Genomic DNA, 20,461 nt, shown 5'->3' with positions numbered 1-20,461 from the left:
TGGCTGTCAAAAAAATATAAATGAAACATTGAAAAACAGTAAAAATTATAATGAATGTACCGTATTGTCCCGAATATAAGACGACCCTGATTATAAGACGACCCCCCTTTTTCCAGATCTACCTTTTGGAAAAAGGCTTTTTGAAAACCAAATCTTTTTTTTTTTTTTTTTTCTCTCTCTGTAAAACATTTTTTCTTAAATTATTTTCAAATTGCATATTTTTCCTATTTTAATTTTTGTTTTGAAAGTATGGTAAATACTGGTAAAATGTACCAGCAATGACACTGAAAAATATACACTTTTTGATATACCATAAAACTAACAGGTAGCCCATTTGAATTATATAACATTTAGGCTATCCATCTCATAGTAGCCTACCAACATTTTATTAACAGTAGAAGTGAAATCTTATTGTAGTCTTCAAATCTGGGTACTGTCTTATGTTTTAAAATCACTTACAGAGGAAGTTTGTTCCCATCAGGCTAACATGACAGTCACGACTCGTGCCCCTGTAAGCTTTTCTTTTTCTCTCGCGATCTTTAAAACTCACATACATTACATATTTCATGGCACGCTCGTTTTATGCGTGTTTGGCGCCACCTATTGTTGTGGGTGTATTACTGACGTGTCAAAGTCTAGACCCCGAATATAAGACGACTGCGTTTTTTCAGATCTATTTCCAAGAAAAAAACATCGTCTTATATTCGGGTCAATACAGTATTATATGGTGCATATATTTAGCAAAATGACCCTCTCTGCAGTTTATTTTTCTAGCTGACTGAGTTTATGGTCACCGAATGCTTTTTTTCTGAGGTAAATGTGACGTTACGTGACATTGTTTACAAGCCGTTATATTGACGTCTGCGTGGCTGAAACATTGATTGAGCAATTACATGAGACAGGATGCAGATTGTAAAGTTGTACTCCTCCTTTTAACTTACCATCGGATGTTTAGTCATGTTTATTTTGTGCTGAAACTGGTATTAATGTTGAGGAGATGATCAGTTCACGTGCGCTATGCACTAGCGTGTCTCTTGAACTGAGGCACTATAGCGATCTGTCACTCCACATTAAACAGCGCCAAAACGGCATTTATTGTTTGAATACTGCAATACAGTGGACATAATTTGAAATCTGAGACTTTCATATTAAAAGTACCAAAGCAAAATGCTTATTATGATATATTGGATGGGAGGTGCTCTTCAATGTTGTGTCCATTAACCTGAAAACAGGCTAGACTAATCGATTCTTGGGATTTCGATATTGTTTCGTAAAAATGAGAATCGATTAAAATGGATATCTATTTTTACCCAGCCCTAGATATACAGTATCTCACAGAAGTGAGTACACCCCTCACATTTTTGTAAATATTTTATTATATCTTTTCATGTGACCACACTGAATAAATGACACTTTGCTACAATGTAAAGTAGTGAGTTGTACAGCTTGTATAAGTTTAAATTTGCTGTCCCCTCAAAATAACTCCACACACAGCTATTATGTCTAAACCGCTGGCCACAAAAGTGAGTAAACCCCTAAGTGAAAATGTCCAAATTGGGCCCAAAGTGTCAATATTTTGTGTGGCCACCATTATTTTCCAGTACTGCCTTAACCCTCTTGAGCATGGAGTTCACCAGAGCTTCACAGGTTGCCACCGGAGTCCTCTTCCACTCCTCCATGACAACATCACCTTGCGCTCCTCCACCTTCTGTTTGAGGATGCCCCACAGATGCTCAATAGGGTTTAGGTCTGGAGACATGCTTGGCCAGTCCATCACCTTTACCCTCAGCTTCTTTAGCAAAGCATGTTGGAATACTGCCCTCTGGCCCAGTTTCCGAAGGGAGGGGATCATGCTCTGCTTCAGTATGTCACAGTACATGTTGGCATTCATGGTTCCCTCAATGAACTGTAGCTCCCCGGTGCCGGCAGCACTCATGCAGCCACAGACCATGACACTCCCACCACCATGCTTGATTGTAGGCAAGACGCACTTGTCTTTGTACTCCTCACCTGGTTGCCGCGACACACGCTTGACACCTTCTGAACCAAATAAGTTTATCTTGGTCTCATCAGACCACAGAACATGGTTCCAGTAATCCATGTCCTTAGTCTGCTTGTCTTCAGCAAACTGTTTTTGGGCTTTCTTGTGCATCATCTTTAGAAGAGGCTTCCTTCTGGGACGACAGCCATGCAGACCAATTAGATGCAGTGTGCGGCGTATGGTCAGGCTGACCCCCCCAGAGACTTCAGAGATCCTCAGAGAGTTCTTTGCCATGAGGTGCCATGTTGAACGTCCAGTGACCAGTATGAGAGAGTGAGAGCAATGACACCAAATTTAACACACCTGCTCCCCATTCACACCTGAGACCTTGTAAGACTAACGAGTCACATGACACCGGGGAGAGAAAATGGCTAATTGGGCCCAATTTGGACATTTTCACTTAGGAGTGTACTCACTTTTGTGGCCAGCGGTTTAGACATTAATGGCTGTGTTGAGTTATTTTGAGGGGACAGCAAATTTACACTGTTATACAAGCCGTACATTCACTACTTTACATTGTAGCAAAGTGTCATTTCTTCAGTGTTATCACATGAAAAGATGTAATAAAATATTTACAAAAATGTGAGGGGTGTACTCACTTCTGTGAGATACTGTATATATTTGCAGCTGTGAAGTGTTTCAAATTCAAGCTCTTGAGAGCATTTCTATTTCACAAAAAATCTTGTAAATGTGAGTTGCTGTTAAACTTAATAGACATAATTGAACGTCAACCAGACGGAGCACAACAGTGGGTAATTATTTGTTATACTGTTTTTGCATGTTTTCTTATCTTATTTTTGAATTATTTTTATTTCATTAAATTTTTTGACTGCCCTGCTGCTTAAACTGTGGGCAGAATTTTTATTTTTATTGATTTTCTATTTATTTCTTTTTGTGCACACATTGTATGGCATTACATTACACTACTGATCAAAGGTTTTGGGCCAGTAATTTATTGATTTATTTTTGTTAAAAAAATACTTGTGCAAGGATGTTAAATTGATCAAAAGTGACGGTAATGATTTTTACATTGCAAGAGATGATTTCAGTTTTTTAAAGATTTGGTTTTTATTAAGCAGTACAGCTGTTTTCAAAATTGAAACTAAGAAATGTTTCTTGAGAAGCAAATCAGCATATTAGAATGCTTTTTAAAGGATCATGTGACACTGAAGACTGGAGTAATAATGCTGAAAATTCAGCTTTGTCATCACAGGAGTAAAGTGCACTTTAAAATATATTCAAATAGAAAATGGTTATTTTAAATTGTAATAACTTTACAATATTGCTTTTTTACTGTATTTTTGATCAAATAAATGCAGCCTTGTTCAGCATAAGAGACTTCTTGCAAACAACAATAATAATAAAAAAAATCCTAATGAGCCAAAACCTGTGAATGGTAGTGTAAACGTCTTCTTTTTAATTTTTTTTTAATGACTTTAAAAATAAAAATAAAATGTCGTTCAAAATAATAATTCTTAAATATGGCACTTTTGACCAGTATATTACCCTAGCAACCGCTTAGCAACACCCTGGCAAAAACCCTGAGCATTCTAGCATTGTGGTGCTGTTGTGGACAAAAATCACTTTTATTGACTTTAGCAAAAATCTAGTATTGTTGTTCAGTTTTGTGCATGAATAATGGTAATTTGGTGTACATAAGGAATTTAGTTTTCTCCTCTGTGTTTGCAGTCAGGACTATCAGCATGGCATATTCCAGTCTATTGGCTTTAAAGAGTTTCACGAGTACCTGACAGCAAGTGAGAACATCAGTCAGGAAGAACGCGATAAACTGAAGATTAAAGGTAAGGATTCATTCATCTCATTGATTGAGCTTGAGCTTGAATGTCTTCAGTCTTTTGTTGTTAAACTGTAAACAGCTGTCAGTTCAGGCCTTGAGAATGAACACAGAGTGAGAATGTTGATGTTCTTGAATTTTTTTTTTTTTTTGCATGAGAACAGTTATGAAACCTTTGACTTCACACAAAAGAGTGCAAAGACAAACTCAGACGCTCATTCTGAAAGCATTTTTATGCTCTCATTACAGTAATGATTACTTATGATTATGTTAACATGTTTGATGCATGTGTAAACAAACCTATTAAAATAGTACAGAGGGGACACAAAGTCTTTGACTTATCTTCATTTTGAAATATTTTTCTTTAAATAACAATATGTGAATTATTTGATTAACCAGCATAACTAATTCACGTAAAACTGGTAACAGATTGACAGTCCTGTTATTTAGCAAACAGGGATTGTCTTCTGATTTTCAGTAGGGGATTGACAGCTGCACTGGTGTTGGAGTCTGATCAGATGTCTAAAACATTCAGTGTTTAAGACAGAACGTTCTCAGTCTTTGTTAACAGCTGCTGAGGGGCTGTAGAGAGAGGGAGATGTCTCTCTCTCTCTCTTTCTGTCAGTCAGTTGGATTGGTGTCAGGATCAATTACTGGCATGCTAAGCATGAAAGTTGCAGCACTCATAACGGTGCTCATGTCTGCTGAGAGCTCGTAAGTGCAGATTGCTTGCGTTGAGTGCTGAGCATTACTGACTTGTCAATAGGCCATAAAGTCAGCAATACTGCTCTTGGATTGGTTAGTTTGCTCTGATGTTTATATGATGAATTGCATTAATGTTTTGTAGGGATGCTGCTGTCTGTGAACCCAGACACCAGTATTTTAAGAGTTTAGATTCAAGGTAAACCCCTGTCTGGCCAAATAAGATTTCGGTGTGGAGATAAAGGTTAGAATTATGATTATTTGATAGTACTACAGTACACAGTTAGTGTATATTAGCACTGTTTGTTGTTTGCTTTGGGATCTGATAAAGCGTTTGGACCTGCATTTGGATTCTGTGGGGGTGGTGGTTAATATTTCTGCTTAATATTTTTTCACAAAAATATTAAGCAGCAACTGTTTTCAACATTGACAAAAATCAGAAATGTTTCTTGAAGCAAATTAGCATATGTAAGGGTCAATATTTTGAAATTGAGATTTATGCATCATCTGAAAGCTGTATAAATAAGCTTTCCATTGATGTATGGTTTGTTAGGATAGGACGATATTTGGCCGTGATACTGCTATTTGAAAATCTGGAATCTGAGGGTGCAAAAAAATCAAAATATCGAGAAAATCGCCTTTAAAGTTGCCCAAATGAAGTCCTTAGCAATGCATATTACTAATCAAAAATTAAGTTTTGATATTTCCATTAGGAAATTTACAAAATATCTTCATGGAACATTATCTTTACTTTAATATCCTAATGATTTTTGGTGTAAAAGAAAAATCAATAATTTTGACCCATACAATGTATTTTTGGCTGTTGCTAGAAATATACCCGTGCTACTTATGACTGGTTTTGTGGTCCAGGGTCGCATATTAGAATGATTTCTGAAGGATTATCTGAAACTGAAGACTGGAGTAATGATTCTGAAATTTTAGCTTTGTCATCACAGGAATAAATGACTTTTTTACAATATTTTAAAATAGAAAACTGTTAATGTAGTCTGCATTTTCTCTGTGCCTCAAACTGAAGGGGTGGTGCTCTGTTCTGTTGTCTACTGCACATACTTCAAACACACGAGGGGCTCGTGATGCAATCATTTCAGAGCTTTTGGTGCCACAGGTTACTGTAAAATTTAACATATCATGATGATACCGTATTTGTGTAGACAGAGGTGGATATTTAATTTGTTATGAGGAGCTCAATAAGAAAACTGTACACAAGTGCTGATGTCTGTCAAAATAAATAATAGCTTTAGGGTTTATCTGGACCAGCAATGCTGTTTTTAAAAGAAATTAATACAAATATATTAATATTGCATGATAATACTCTGGTAGTAACTTTTGCACTAGCAGTGCAAGATGTTAAAAGGATAGTTCACACAAAAAACGGATCGTTTACTCACCCTCATGGCAATTCAACAAAATCTTTCATGCATCAAAAAGTACAAAAAGCTCAAAAGTATCTAAAGCTCAGAAGTATCTGAAGCTCAAATCTGCTCCATGTATGTGCGGTGATCAGTGTTTATATGTGAATTAAATAAATCTGTTCATCAAATAAAGCAAATAGTCTCTTCAGAAGACTTGGAATTAAACCACTTGATTCAAAAAGGTCTTTTTTGTTGTTTTTGATGCATGAAAGTTTTGTTGGCATGGATTTTCAAAGGACAGAAATGATGAGCGACTATTTTTGGTTGACGTGTCCTTTTAAATGTGAGAGTTCAAATCCCAATATTTGTTGAAAATCATAAATTTGACCATATTGTGTAGTCTTAGCACACAGACGCAGTCCAATGTGCTCTGGCACCAGTGGTAAGAGGATATACTGAAGGGGAAGTGGATTGAGAGAGGCGGCGGCTGAGGGTTTTAATGGAACTGCATCTTCCTCTTCCCCTCGTCCTCTAGGTTTTGCTATTAAGCACTTAAAATTGTAAACCCATTGTGCAAGACTTTTTTTTACTTGATTTCTCCCACAAACATCTCGCATAGTATTTGGTGTGACCATCATATAATGATCTTGTGATTTTCCTACCCCTCTCACAGGGATCGAGTCTCTTAAGCAGGTGACCCGCCGCTACGCCCGAAAACAGAACAAATGGGTCCGCAACCGATTCCTCAAGAGTAAGTCTCACCGAGTACACACTCTTTTGTTAGTTTGGGTGCTGGTGTGATTGTAATGGTCAAGTTCAGAAGGCAGCTTATTTGATCCCCACAAGATACCAAACTGCAGGCTATTCCAGCCATAATATCCCTGGAATAAATTCATGCATGAAACCTTTAATGTGAGTTCTCTTCCCCTTTCCACCCTGTTGCTTGTGTTTGAGAGTTTAATGGTCTGTGAGGTACGGTCTCTGGTGCTGGATGCTAAGTTACACCACAGCTGTGCTAGTTCAGAGTGCATCGTAGCCACTGGCTTTAATTTGGATCACACTTACTCTCAAGGGAATTGTAGCCGCAGTTCACTCATTTCAGTTCTGAATTCATTGGTGCGCATTATATGTTGGCTTCACTTGTGGCTTGTCTATTGTATATTGGCTTCATTCACCCTCAGAGGTTACTGGAGCTGTGTATGTGTGTCTCTTTTTGTTTTCATTCAGTACGGTCCAATGGTCAGGTAATCACAGCCGTTTTTAACGAGATGGACTTCACACAGACCATTAAACACACAAACGGTTGTGTAGAAATACTGTGTTTGTGTTTGAAGGCTACCCCTCCCTTACAGACAGCCTCAAAATTCCAAGGCTCAGGGTTCAGTATTTACCGGCCTTGGGTTGATAAAAGATCAAACGCTTGTAAAGCTTGGGTGTTTCAAGACACGGTCAGTCTGAACGGTTTGTACTTTGACTTCCTAACAGACAACAGCCTGAATCAGCGAACCCTTCAAATGGATGAACAGCTGTGTGTGTATGTGTGTGCTGGTGATGTCAGGGTGTGAAGTTTATCTAGAGAAAGGAAGTGAAGGACGCTTTATAGAATGAAGAATGTGCAAGTGAAGCACTGTTAGTCGTTCACGTAATAAAAACTGTAAAGTTAAAAGGAGGTTGTGAATTCATGTGGCACAGGGGATGCTCACACAGCTGTATGCTGTATGCAGAAACAGCTAGGGTTAGGTTCCCAAGAGTGGGATGTTTAAAGATAAACTAATTTTAACTTTATGCTCCGAGAGAGAGATGCTGAAAAAACATTAAGACGTGGCACAGTGGTCTGTCTGATGCATATATACATAGATGAGAAATGTCAAAAATAACACGGAGTGCAATAGCTTATTCTGTGTATACAAGCTTTAAAGAAATAATTTACCCCAAAATAATTTTGTCACATTGTTCCAAATCTTCTTGGCTTTAACTTGAGAATTGTACATTCCAATTTTTGAAAGAGTTGTTCAGACCTTTTTTTTTTTTTTTTTATTGGTCCAACCAATTCATTGACAAGATTTGACTTAAAAGAATGATTTGTTCATAAATTGGATAGATACATCTCTGATGTACTCTGGTGAACACACCAAGTAGAGCTTGGGTTCCTTACTCTGCAATGTTAAGTCCGAGTCCACCTTGTCGAGTCCTTTTTTTTTTTTTTTTTTTTTTTTTCCTTTCCTAGGCTTGATTATGTTTATGGGGTGCAGTCAAACATGTTCATGCTTCATTTTTTAAAAAACACGTTATTTTTCACAGAATTTACCTTTATTCTACACCGCTCTGTCCCTTCTCTGATAAACGCCCTGATTATTTCCTGGTTTTATGAAGCCCCTCCTTCAGAAATACGCGATGTGCTCAGATTGGTTAGCTGGTCCAGTGTGTTGTGATTGGCTAAACCGTCTCTAGTGCGCATCTGAATGTCCCACCCCTCAGCTCAGCGGCATTTGCTCAGGTTGTATTGTAAACAATGACGTCGTCAATATTGCTTATCAATTTGAGCCTGATTGGGACCCAGAGAATATTAGTGAAGAAGATTGCACAGAACCTGTGCAAGCATGGCTCTTAATGGTATGTTGTTTTTTTTCTTTTTTTTCTTTTTTGTTGTTGGTTCATACTTTTAGATATGCTGTTATTTGTAAGTGCTTCTGTTAGCTTTTAATATACGGTTTTATGCTGATTAAAGCTTTAATACAGCACAGCAACCACACACGCATACATGTATAAAGCTTCTCATTGCTATGTGAAGAAAAGTATATAATTGGAACAGTTTGTTGGAGCTGATCTGACTATCTGAATGAGAGAGAGAGAGAGAGAGACAGAGAGATGCAGAGCTTGTGCAGAGCAGGGGACGCGAGGAACAGTATTAAGAACCGCTACTTTAGAACATATGATTTTGAAACTTGTGAATCCATTAGAATCGTTAGAAGATATAATCGCGATTCATATATGAATAGATTTTTACGTGCACCCCTAGTTTTCTCTTCCTCTTCTCTAAAGCAGCACAACATGGCCTCGCCCCCTTTGTTACATGTTCCCGAGATCTGGGTTTGTGACGTAACGGACCCGGGAATTAACTCGTTGTAGTCCCTACAAGCCGTTTTTGTAGGCATTAAACTGCCAGAATTTTAAAACACGATATCTCTGTTTGCATTGAACTTTCAGCTTTGTTTATGCTCAAACAGCAACATTACACACTAACTAAAGTTAAGAAAAGTAAAATCGCAATCAACCACCCCTTTAATTTTTTGTTACTTTTTAAAAATTTTATATTACACATGACATGCATTCGTCTGTACTCTGAAAAATTTCTGCGTCCAAAATATCCAAGTTCGAGTCCGTCCAAGTTCATTCACAATTGCAGTCTGAGTCCAAGTACCCAACTCTATTACTCTGCTTCCTGTAAGCCCTTCAGCATTGACCAAACCAATGTCTTCGATTTACCTTGGATTTCCACTAAACAAGTCTTTGACATCTTCACAACATTATACGGGCATTCCCTTTGGACTCTGACCCCTGTTTCTGAGGATCCTGGACTGGATTACCCCTTGCTCCCCATCCCTACAGAGGCTACCAGCAATCCTGTTAGCCCTAATGAGATTAGGCAGAGACAGTGGCTAGCCCTCATTAAGAGTAGTTTTGTGTCCCGCCATCTGCGGCAGTCCCTAAACACAAGGGCAGCTGGCTTTAGGTGAGAGATCTGTGGATGTGTTCTTCCTCTACGGCCTCTCTTCATCCCTTGAGTTATATGAGGAGCAGCCTCATCTTCACCAGATGGTCTGGTGCTTTGATCAGTGATCAGTCTGGTAGTGCGGTACATTTCTGCTCCATCTATGCAGTTTACCAATCATTTTGCCATCCTAATTACATGAAAAAATAATTACATAAGTAGCAAACACAATTTCTCTCTATATTTACTCTTTTAACAGCTTTGTTAGCCAGTCCATTTAAAGTTCAAGACCATTTTTTCTGTCATTGCCAGGTCCAAATGCTCCTGAAAATATGGTCTTGAGACAGATTTGAGTCTGCGTCTGGTCTTGTCTGGAGTGAGAGTGCTACAACACTGCAATTAGATTCCTAAGAAGCAGCTAAACTCTTGGGTCAACTTGTACTGTTGCCTTACTTAACAAGGCCAGTTCACCAGGCCAGTGGGCCTCAAGTCATTGCAACTCAAGGTTGTTTCGTCCTCGTTGAACCCCTTGCATCCATCCCCACCACTCTCCCACCCTTTTTGCTGGACTTTGACCTGCTTTTGGTCTGGTTAAGCTCCTGTGGCTGCCTGTCAGTGGCCTAACTGATCCCTCCCTCCGCACCCCACGCATCCCAGGGCCTCATGGGGCCCTCAGCTGACCGGTCTAATCCTGCAGGCATTAGTGTACTGCTAGGAATTCAGATTGGTGGCAGGAGGTTGGAGTCTGTGGTGTGGCCTCTTGGGGATAAGGACTGTGGGGTCATTGAGGGCAAACTTGGGTTCATTGTCCTCCTGGCCTCTACGAGGCGATCAACAATTCCTCTTTCCTTTTTCATTTCTTTTGTTGGTTATTTGTGAATTAAGCTCTAAGCTGATATGTATAGGCCAGTTTGCTATGTTCCTCTTGTTGGCCCAAGAAGGGAACATCACTCTCGGAGCAGTCAAAAACTCTTTGGAAAAGTAATTCTTGTGATATGCTACCCTTAATAAAATCAATTGATTTGCAGCCAGTTGCCAGCTCAAATAGTCAGCACGCTTCCTTGTAGAGCTGTGCCCGTTTGAACCCTACTGTTGACAGTATAACAGCTGAATTTGGGATTAGGGTGAACCTGAGCGCAGTTTCCGTCTGTGCTTCCCCAGGGAAATTGGGCGGGCGGCTTGGGGGGTAACTGTGACAACGGCTCAGTTGATGGCTCTGGGAGGCAACGTGAGCGTTAAATAACAGTCTCTTGCCTTTTGTCAACGATAGGGGAAACCTGAGTGGGATGCACGACAGGTGCGACATAGAAAAGTGTCCCCTTACACTCCGCACACCTTGGGACACGCCCCACACTCCCAAAATACATTCCCGCTGGAAGACTGCTGCCAGCCGCTTGCATACGGGCCTTTGTGTGCATTAAACGTGTGTTGAGCTTGTGAGAGGACGTACAGAGAAATACCGATGATGGCCACGTAATGTATAAGTAAATGAGATTAAAGGATGCTAGACGCAAAAACACAGTTGAACTGGTGGTTGCAACCTACAGCTGGAAGTCTTTATGGTTACAGCTGTCGGCCACTCAATCTCTTAGTCCTCACTTCCTGTTCGGAATGTCCAAAATTGACGGACAAAGTCCTACAGCTGTTCAACAGGTGTCCTGTTCTGAAATCCATATCTACTCCATCGTCCTTTTCCTGCCCTAGGCTCTCTTATCACACAAACAGCAGCAGGTGCGACTGCTCAGTGTGTTTTCTGATGCCCATGTCTTCGGAGACTCTAGAGGATCTGCCAGTTGGTGAGCGAGGGGTCTTTTCACATTTTAAAAGACGGCAGCCGTGCGGCTGTCTGCCGTGGGTGCGATGGAGAGGCGCCGCCTCATTGAGACAGATATTTGAGATCTCTGTGGTGAGAGACCCTTGTTCTCTCGTCTTTTCCACCATTCAGGTCCGGAAAGATTACATGACTTGGATTTCACTGAGATTTTAATTTTGGGCGGGAGGTAGAGACCCCCGTTCAGCATCTGTTTACCCCCAGATGGCCATCGTTGCCCTGTTCCCTCTAATTTCTATACCCCCGAGAGAGGGGTTTAAAGAGGTACAAAAAAAAGGTACAAAAAAAGAAAGTCCTCCACTCCCCACATGGCTCAGGTAGGCCAGGTGTCTCTGTGCAGGCCCACCTGCTGCCGCTCTTTTCTGACAAGCACAATAGCAGACATAAAGGCTGCAGAACATTCTTTGATTAGGAGCGACTGTAAGCAAGAAGCAACAAGGTTTAGTTTGGGCTAAAGAGATGCTTTACGTCAGCTAAGTGGAACGCTGGGTCGCTTGTGTGAAGGAACACCTGTCTGTTTGATGCTAATGCATGTACAGGCAAATTAAAAGGATTTAGTTCTATAAAGCTGTTTGTATCTCATTTGGAGCATGAAACATCTTTATTATCCATACTTTCAGTTTTTGCTGGGAGATAGTGGATTTATATTTTTCAAATATTTTTTTTTTTCCAAAATTGGTGGGTTTAATCCACTATGCCTATTTAATAGTGCAGTTAAAAAAATATATTATTTTTTATCTATATATATATATATATATATATATATATATATACATGCATACATGCATGCATACATACATACATACATACAGCAGGTGTTTGAGGTATTTTTAAATCATCATTTTATTGCATTTCATGGTATGTTATGCCCACATTTTATTATTTGGTTGTCATCCAGGTTTATAATTCTCTATAATTATTTTATTGTGTCTTGTTTAATATTATGGATGCTGTTATTGTTGTGTTTCAGGATTATGTAATACTTATTGGTGTCATCTGGGTCTGCTCTAATTGTAAACAAACACAGGGTGATAAGGAAGTAAACTCCATTTGGAGTCAGTCCAGTGGTTGGCCAAGGGTCAAATTAGAAACTGTTTGTTCCTTTTTGCCAGACGTTGAGGAACTGTTTGACAAAGAATTAGATTTTCTGTGATAAGCATTTAAACTACGGTTACAAACGATCTTCAGCATTTGTGTACTTTGCATTTTATGCAAATTTTTATGCAAATTTTTGCGTAGTAATTATTTAAATAAGAGCCGCCTTGCATTTTTAAGAAGTGTTTAAGCATGTTTCTCTTTGTGACAGTGCTGGACTTGTGCAACATTCACCTCAGGCAAACAGGTGTGAAAGCTGGATGATATTATCAGCAGTATCTTTGAAGATTTGGTGGCTCCTCTAAATTCTCCTTTACTTCTGTCATTGTTCTTTTGAGCTGAACTCCTTTTAATCTCTTAAGAGGGTTTCAGGATATAGTTACTGTACAGCAGTTTTGTAATAATAAAAAAAAAAAATCAAATATGAAGCAATGTCTACCCCTCACTCTTCTTGGATGTGCAAACGCACCATTGTGCAATTCAGTAATAAGAATTAATAAACAGGCTACACATCTTGAGAGCTCTTCCATATTTGGTGTGCGTTTGTCAGCTTTACTAACATTTCCTCAAAGAAAAACAAACATTTGTAACTACAGGATGTCATTTCAAGTAGTTTGACAGTTCAAATAGACTGCGTTTGAAAATAGCAGCTCTAAAAATATCACTGCAGACAGATGCTGCTTTGAAACTGGTTATCACAGCAGGAATATTTTAACTGCTTATGTCTTCATCAGGACGTAATTAAGCCTCCCTGAGCCAAGCCATTGCAATTGGTCATAGTGACACTTCAATGACCAAAGTTAGCTTTCTTGGATCAAATCAAATTGCATTAGTTAATTGCTGAGCAAGTGGTTTTCTCCACTTAAAAGGCTAGAAATGCTAGAAATTTACACTTTAGCTGATACAGTAATACTTTGACAATTACTTTTTTTGTTCTTGCCTTTTTTAATTTTTATAATTCAAACAACAGCACCATGGCAGTGCCAGTTTTACCATAAAATACTATGTTTTAGGACCTGTGCCATGGCAGACCATGTAAAACCACTTTCCATGAATGTGATAATGTGAATGCGAGTTCTTTTTACTCTGGCATTACTACCTGTTATCATTTTAAACATGGTGCCATCACAGTACTGCATGTAGAAGATGTCATATTACATTTAATTATCTGCCCAAACAGATCAACAGTCTCTAATGTTAGCTTAAATTATATGTTCACACTTATGGTATGATATGGAAGAGTTTAGTGCAGCACCAGACAGCAAATATCAGAGAAGAGAGGATTTCACTAGCTTTTTATACATGTATTTCACATGAACTGTTATTTATAAAAAACAAAGATTAAAATGCGGTCTACGTTGAAGACTTAAAGCACATACAGGAGGTGAATAATAGCCCTTTTTAAACTGATTAATTTTCCTGTTTTATTGCACTATCAAATGTCCATTTTACAATTATGAACTGTCATAATATAATCTGCCCCCTCAGTTTTGTAATGAAGTGTAGCTAGCTACTTTTCAGAAGGTCTTGACCTCTCATTTGAAGAAAAAGATGAGTTTTAACCCTAGATGGATTTTTAAATTGACAATTTTGTTTCTGTGTTCCAGACAGCAATTTAGATTTTTACCACTTGCAATGTATGACTGTATCTCAAAGGCATGTGATAAAAGTATTTTAAGATTTCTCAACATTTCAGAATGCCTGTTCGGTGTTTTTGTAACAAGTTCTGAGCACAATAGCCGCGTTTCCACTGTCGGGCCAAAAGCGGGCGTGCTAGTGCGCGCCAGGGCCAGTCGCTTTTCCACTGCCACTTCCAGGGCTTGATCGTGCCTCGTCGGTGCTTTCTCGGGGCCAACGGCCTGGGCTTTTTGGCCCGACAAAAACCTTGGGCCAAAGCAGGCCAACTGGGCCTAGAGGAGTGGTTATGAACAAAGGCAGAGTTTCTCCGCATCTGGAGAGCATTAGCGCCGTGGATCACTTCATATAGTTAACAGCTAGAACACCAGCATTAAAGACTTTTAAAATAATTTTAGCTCAAAACTCACTTTCAGACAACAGCTAGTGTTTGAAATAACTTCTGTTTGAGATCTGATGTGAATTATGTAAGGCAGAAATATTTAAGCGATGGAAAGACTATGCACGCTAGTCATTAACGTTACCATAGTAAACATGGTAAATACGACCGCTTGAAGAAATCAGACGTCAGCTTCTCATTCTCCATCACAATCGTGTAACATTTTATCTGTCATAAGTCTCGTTTCGAGACTTTAGCTCCGCATATGTCATAAAAATATAATGGTTTTTGTTCGGGAGTTCCCTCTGCTACTCGGGTCGTATTTTTGATGGAAAAAAATCCTGATAAATTAATTCATTATGATCAATGTATCACTTATTATTGTAAAACTTTGCTTTTGGATTTAAAACTTTAACAAAACATGCAAACAAACGACTGCTTCTATCATGTTCGTTTTGTAGTCTTGCTAGTTCCAGTGACTTATTTCTGATAACTTCTCTTTGTTGGTGACATGATGGGGTTGTGTGACGTTGTTCCAGAGAGGCGTGTGAAGGGTGGGATTTAGTAAAGCGCTGCGGAGCTTCTGGCCCGACAATGGAAACGTTTTGTGATTTTGGGCTCGGTGCTACAGGTCCGAGGCTATTAGCCCCACCCGGCCCATTTAAAGCGCTGGCCCGCGCTGGCCCGCGCTGGCCCACACTGGCCCAACAGTGGAAAAGCGGCTATTGTGTTATTTATTGAGCCAAGCACTGGGTTGGGTGGTTGTTACAGTGGGATTAAAATCTTTTGTCTAGATCCCAAATATCATCTAGGGACCAGAATAACATAGAGACATGGACCCAGAACACCCTTATAAACTGAATCTTTTCTGTTTTATGTGTGTGTGAGTTTTTTTCTTTCTTCTGCGTGTTTAACGTATGGGCCTCTCATTATCTGTGCACATCTGCTGTATTATGCGTGGATCAATAGCGTTGAGCGAGGTAGAGTGAGGTCTTTGCTGACAGTGTCAGAATGCTGTTTGAGGTTATCGAGCGGCAGTGATTCAGCAGGTTCAGGCTGCTGCAGGCCCTCCCCGCTTCTCAATACTGATTCACTGCACCACACCATACCACCAGACATATTCTGTACCTTTACAGAACATTTTAAATTGTTAGATTAACAAGTTTAAAGATCCTATGATAGTTTTTTGACTTTACGTCCTTGTGTGTTAGCTTTTCCCACTATAACCAGCAATTCATGGTCATTGTTTTCCCCAATGCACTCAAGCTGGAAGTTAAGGAAAGCAATTTATTCATTAGCCTAAGATTTAACATTAACTTTTCTCAATTAGATTTAGTCAAGACCATCAGCTGGGTACACGGTGTTCACACCATTAGATCGCACCATGATTATTCTGCAAGTTTAATCAAGATGCTATTTCATCAGTGTCGTCTTTTGTCAATTTGTCTTCTGAATTTTCAGGACCTGCTAGCAATGTGCCACCAGTTTACGGTCTGGATGTGACAGATGTGACCAGTTGGGAGACTACTGTGCTTACTCCTGCTTTAGAGATCCTGGGCTGCCTCCAAAAGGTTTGACTTGTTTTCTTTCTTGTTTTGTTGGCAAATAATGTCTCCTTTACACCCCACTGATCATCATTTGTCTTGTGAACCCAACCATGGCGGTTCTGCATAATAGTTTGTGTTGCTAGTTTCCTGTCAGTGATTTTTGGTGGCATTTTCTTATAGAGTTAGGGGTATTTTTTTTCCTTTCTTTTTTAAGAGAGGTGACCAACAAAAGTACTGTTTTAAATAACATTTTAAAATTAACAAGTAGTGGTTGACCGATATTGGTTTTTAGACACCCGATACCGATTTCTTAGAGAGTAGGGTGGCCGATATAAAATTATGCATGTTTAACATTTTTATATATGACCATTTTTATTTGAATTAATATTCAAGAAATTTGAAATCATTTGAAATATACAAATATACATTTTAGATGACAATTAAATCCTGTCCATGTTCAACTGTCACACGATCATGCACACTTCACACAATCTCACAGCTAGATTCGACTAAGTCTGCAAGTTTTGGGAAATTAAATGTTTATTAGACATTCAAAGATTTGTTTAAATGATATAACTGCGTATTTGCTGCTTGCTGACTCCTAAATGAGAAAGTATTATAATGTTTGCCTTTGTTACTAATAATATAAAAGTATACGTCATAATATTTTTTTGTATACCTTTTAATTCCTTTTGTTTTATCCGATTATTAGACTTGTATCCATATTAGACAGAACTGTTAAACGGTGACACAATCAAGAGGGAGAATGTGAATGTTGCATTCTCAGGCGCTGCAGTTCTGAGAGCCATCAAAATAAAAGTCCTGTCTTGAACACATCAGCCAAACAGAAAAACGTATCGGCCGATATATCGGTGGACCATTAGTAACAAGTCATTTACACATAACCGGGTTTTATTATGTATTTTAATAGTATTCAGCCATCATAATTTCTTATGATTTTTTTTCATGTCAATAACTTATCCCCAACCCCTCTCATAGCGCCTCTTCTTTTAAAACCATTTCAGGGAGAGCAGCCGTCTGCACAGCCAGTCAGAGCAGAGGGGGTGGAGCTTCGCAACAAGAGGAGTCACCACATGTGCAACCTGTGCGATAAGGTGATCATTGGCGACTTGGAATGGACAGGTGAGTCTTTGCTCTAGTCAAACCAATGCATTTTCATATGTTGTTTTAAGAAGACAGACTTTAATATTTGAACTATCCTGTCCTCCAGCACACCAGAAATCCAAAAACCATCTCTATCAAGTCCGCAAGAGGAGAAAAGCTGAGCAAGCCTCAGATAAGGACCCAAACCCTACCAAACGTCAAAATGTCAGTGACAGGCAGGTACCTGTACTATAGCTCTGTTGGGGTCGAACTCACAGATGGACCAAAGAAATGAAGTGCCCATAATGTATTTTTTAGGTACTTTGAGATTGATTGGTTTGCAGTGGGCAGCAGCGATACCTCAACTCTCCCTGTGGAGTAGCAGAATGCACTTCAGGGTCTGTGATGCCTGGACACCCGAATTTGATGGTTTTTCCCATCTGCCACAGACCAAGGGGTATGGCTAATGTCTGGATTTGGATTCTTGCGCTGGACAGATGTCTTCCCCGCTGCTGTTTTGTCTAAGCGGTGCACTTTTTAACCACATCTAACCGCATCTACTGCTCTTTTAAACCACACTGCGGTGAGCTGTGCTAACCTCTTTGGCTGCTCTGACTGAGCTCAAAATACATCAATGCTGATGTTGGATTACATTTTTCTCTGCTGATCAAGAACGGAAGGTTATTTTTTTTATTTATTAAATCTGATGCCGGACTTTATTTGGAAGATGTAATCGTCTGATCAGTTTGGGTCAGAATATAACGATGACTTCAAGCAGATGTGGACATTCTTTCCTCAGGATTCCCAGTGCCTTTTTCTGTGATGACGTCCAACCAAAAACTTATTCTCTCTCATGCCATTCCAAAACCATTCATTCTTTCGCGGAACATTTTGAAGAATGTCCACGCTGCTCAATATGGCATTAGAAGACTTGACACACAAATCTTATAGGCTACTTTACGGGGTTTTTGTCCCATTGGAGCTTGCATGGAAAAGAGCAGCATGAACATTCCTCAAAATACCTTCTTTTGTAACCGCATAAGCCTGAATCAATTTGACTTAATCCTTCACATTTTAAGACTCAGATGCATTTGCTTGACTTCTACAGAATGATCTGTCTATCACTGCATACATTATGTAAATGTAATTAAAGAATTTTTTATCATTTTTATAATGACTTATCTGAATAGATCTGTGTTTATTATCTAATCAAATGAGTCAGAAAATCTTTTAGCATGAAGTCATCAGGGTTGCTTGGGCGATGAGCCACCAATACCTTCTCATACCGGCTCACAACTTCGTAATCCTTGGCTGAGAGCCACAAGCTACCTCATTTTTCTTTCTCCCTCTCTTTTGATCCCTGCTCCACGTCGATGTATGTGCTCCAGCGTGGAAATTCAGCAAGTTCACAGCATAACTCATTAGCCTCCCTGTCCAGGCTAAATATACATCACACATACAATAGCTGGAAGGGAGAGTGTGTACATAGTGCCTGAAAGTGGCTGTCCCACGTTTGCACTGATGTGGGTCACTGATTTGAGCTGTGCGGGTGCTGGTGATTCCGGTGATAAGGGAGTGACAGGCAGCTTCTCATTCGTGTGTGTGTGTGTGTGTGTGTGTGAGATTGTGAGTTTTATTTTAGCTCCGCGAGAGTCCAAGGCTTGGCGGGAAAGTCTTAGTGGGTCAGCTGAGCTTCCTCTTGACGGGTAGCGGCTCATTTAGATCAGGGAGTTCTCAAGGATGAAAGTGAATGGAAAAAAACAAAAGCAAACAGCAGTCAGCTGGCATTTGTTGACCTAGCGTGTTGTCTGACTGTGTTTTTGAAGACCTGTGTTTATGGTAGGTTTTAACACTGTTTTAGTAGTTTGACCACTGCTTTTAAGAACATTTTGCATTATTTACTCATCCTTTTTTTGTTCCAAACCCATTTGATTTTCTTCTGTGCAATGCAACAGGAGAAATTTTGAAGAATGCACTGGTCGCTCATTTCCATGCAGTGATGATAAATTTGAACTAATCTTCAATCAAGGATACAAAAACTCCAAAAAAGATTGTGCTACAATCGCTTTGTGTCCAAAACTCGTGTAATTGCCTGTAAAGTGACTACCAAAGTCAGAATTTATCTCAAGACATATGGGTTAAAAAAACAACATGAAACAGTAGATTTTGAGTGAACTGTTTTAAAGATACAGTTGAGTACAACTTCCCTACAATGCTTTCACCCTTTGTTGAACGCTCAGCTTGCTTTTGTTTTATTTAATATGCAGTTTGTTTGTTATGCAAGAACATTTATTTACCTCACACTGGGATGATTAACCAGTTTAGTACCGCAGTTAGATTGATTGATTCTGTTTCTTCCCCCTTTCCTCCCTTCCAACTGCTGATTCATTCCTTGAATAAAAGAAAACCAGCTGATGTAATACTTAAATAGCACAAGTTAAGCCACGCTGAGAACCGGAGAATTGGGTCAAGTTTGTTTGCTTAATTATCCTGTTATGTTCAGTCGTGTCTAGAGCCCGTAGAAAGTCATTATTATAAAAGAACTGTGAAAGTGTGCTTAATCATAAGGCTCAATCCCAAATTGCGTATTCATATTATTACAATATATAATATCTGCCCATTTTTGGATTACTGCATCTATATGCCTGATGGCAAATATTATGTAATAGATTTAATTTTCGTTTAATGTTGGTTATTACATTGTAGGAATATTTACAGCTACTTTTGATCTCAGTATATCTGTATCTATATAGACCAATGAAAAGCCCATATCAGCAAAGCCGTATCTGTTAGATTAGGGTTTAGTTTGACCCAAATGATAACACATTGCATGTGGCACAATGGTGTATCGATTTGGAATTTTATTTCACAACCCCTTACAGTGTGCAACATTATTATTATTTTTTTTTTTTTTTTTTTTTTTGGTGCTATATTGGTACACAATGTGCATGACCGTGAACTATGTTTCAGTGCTTCATATTTGAGTGCATACTTTAAGTCGTGACGTATTGTCAAGTATGGTGACCCATACTCGAAATTTAACCCATCCAAGTGCACACACACACACACACACACACACACACACACACACACACACACACACACACACAGATGGAGCACCCGGGGAGCAATTAGGGGTTCGGTGCCTTGCTCAAGGGCACCTTAGTCATGGTATCGAAGGTGGAGAGAGTGCTGTTCATTCACAATCCCCACCTTCAATTCCTGCCGGCGCAAGAATCGAACCCCC

At 39.3% G+C, this 20,461-nt stretch overlaps 1 protein-coding gene across 4 annotated transcripts in view; it reads left to right on the top strand.

Moving 5' to 3' along the window:
* trit1 (tRNA isopentenyltransferase 1) overlaps nucleotides 1-20,244 on the top strand; it is a 53,196-nt gene extending 32,952 nt beyond the window's left edge. Inside the window, exons 7-12 of one of the 4 annotated variants that reach the window (XM_058753315.1) lie at nucleotides 3,731-3,843; nucleotides 6,585-6,662; nucleotides 16,025-16,134; nucleotides 17,136-17,253; nucleotides 17,342-17,450; nucleotides 17,533-18,781. In XM_058753315.1, the coding sequence (XP_058609298.1) occupies nucleotides 3,731-3,843; nucleotides 6,585-6,662; nucleotides 16,025-16,134; nucleotides 17,136-17,253; nucleotides 17,342-17,450; nucleotides 17,533-17,596 (592 nt within the window). In that variant the 3' untranslated portion in view covers nucleotides 17,597-18,781. Of the gene's footprint in view, nucleotides 1-3,730; nucleotides 3,844-6,584; nucleotides 6,663-16,024; nucleotides 16,135-17,135; nucleotides 17,254-17,341; nucleotides 17,451-17,532 lie in introns of all 4 variants that reach the window. The other 3 variants (XM_058753318.1, XM_058753317.1, XM_058753316.1) reach the window with 3 other exon arrangements.
* Nucleotides 20,245-20,461: the final 217 nt, after the last annotated feature.

The sequence above is a fragment of the Onychostoma macrolepis genome, chromosome 19 (assembly GCF_012432095.1).
Source record: "Onychostoma macrolepis isolate SWU-2019 chromosome 19, ASM1243209v1, whole genome shotgun sequence".
Classification (NCBI taxonomy): Eukaryota; Metazoa; Chordata; class Actinopteri; order Cypriniformes; family Cyprinidae; genus Onychostoma; species Onychostoma macrolepis.
This window is presented reverse-complemented; position numbering and strand designations above follow the sequence as displayed.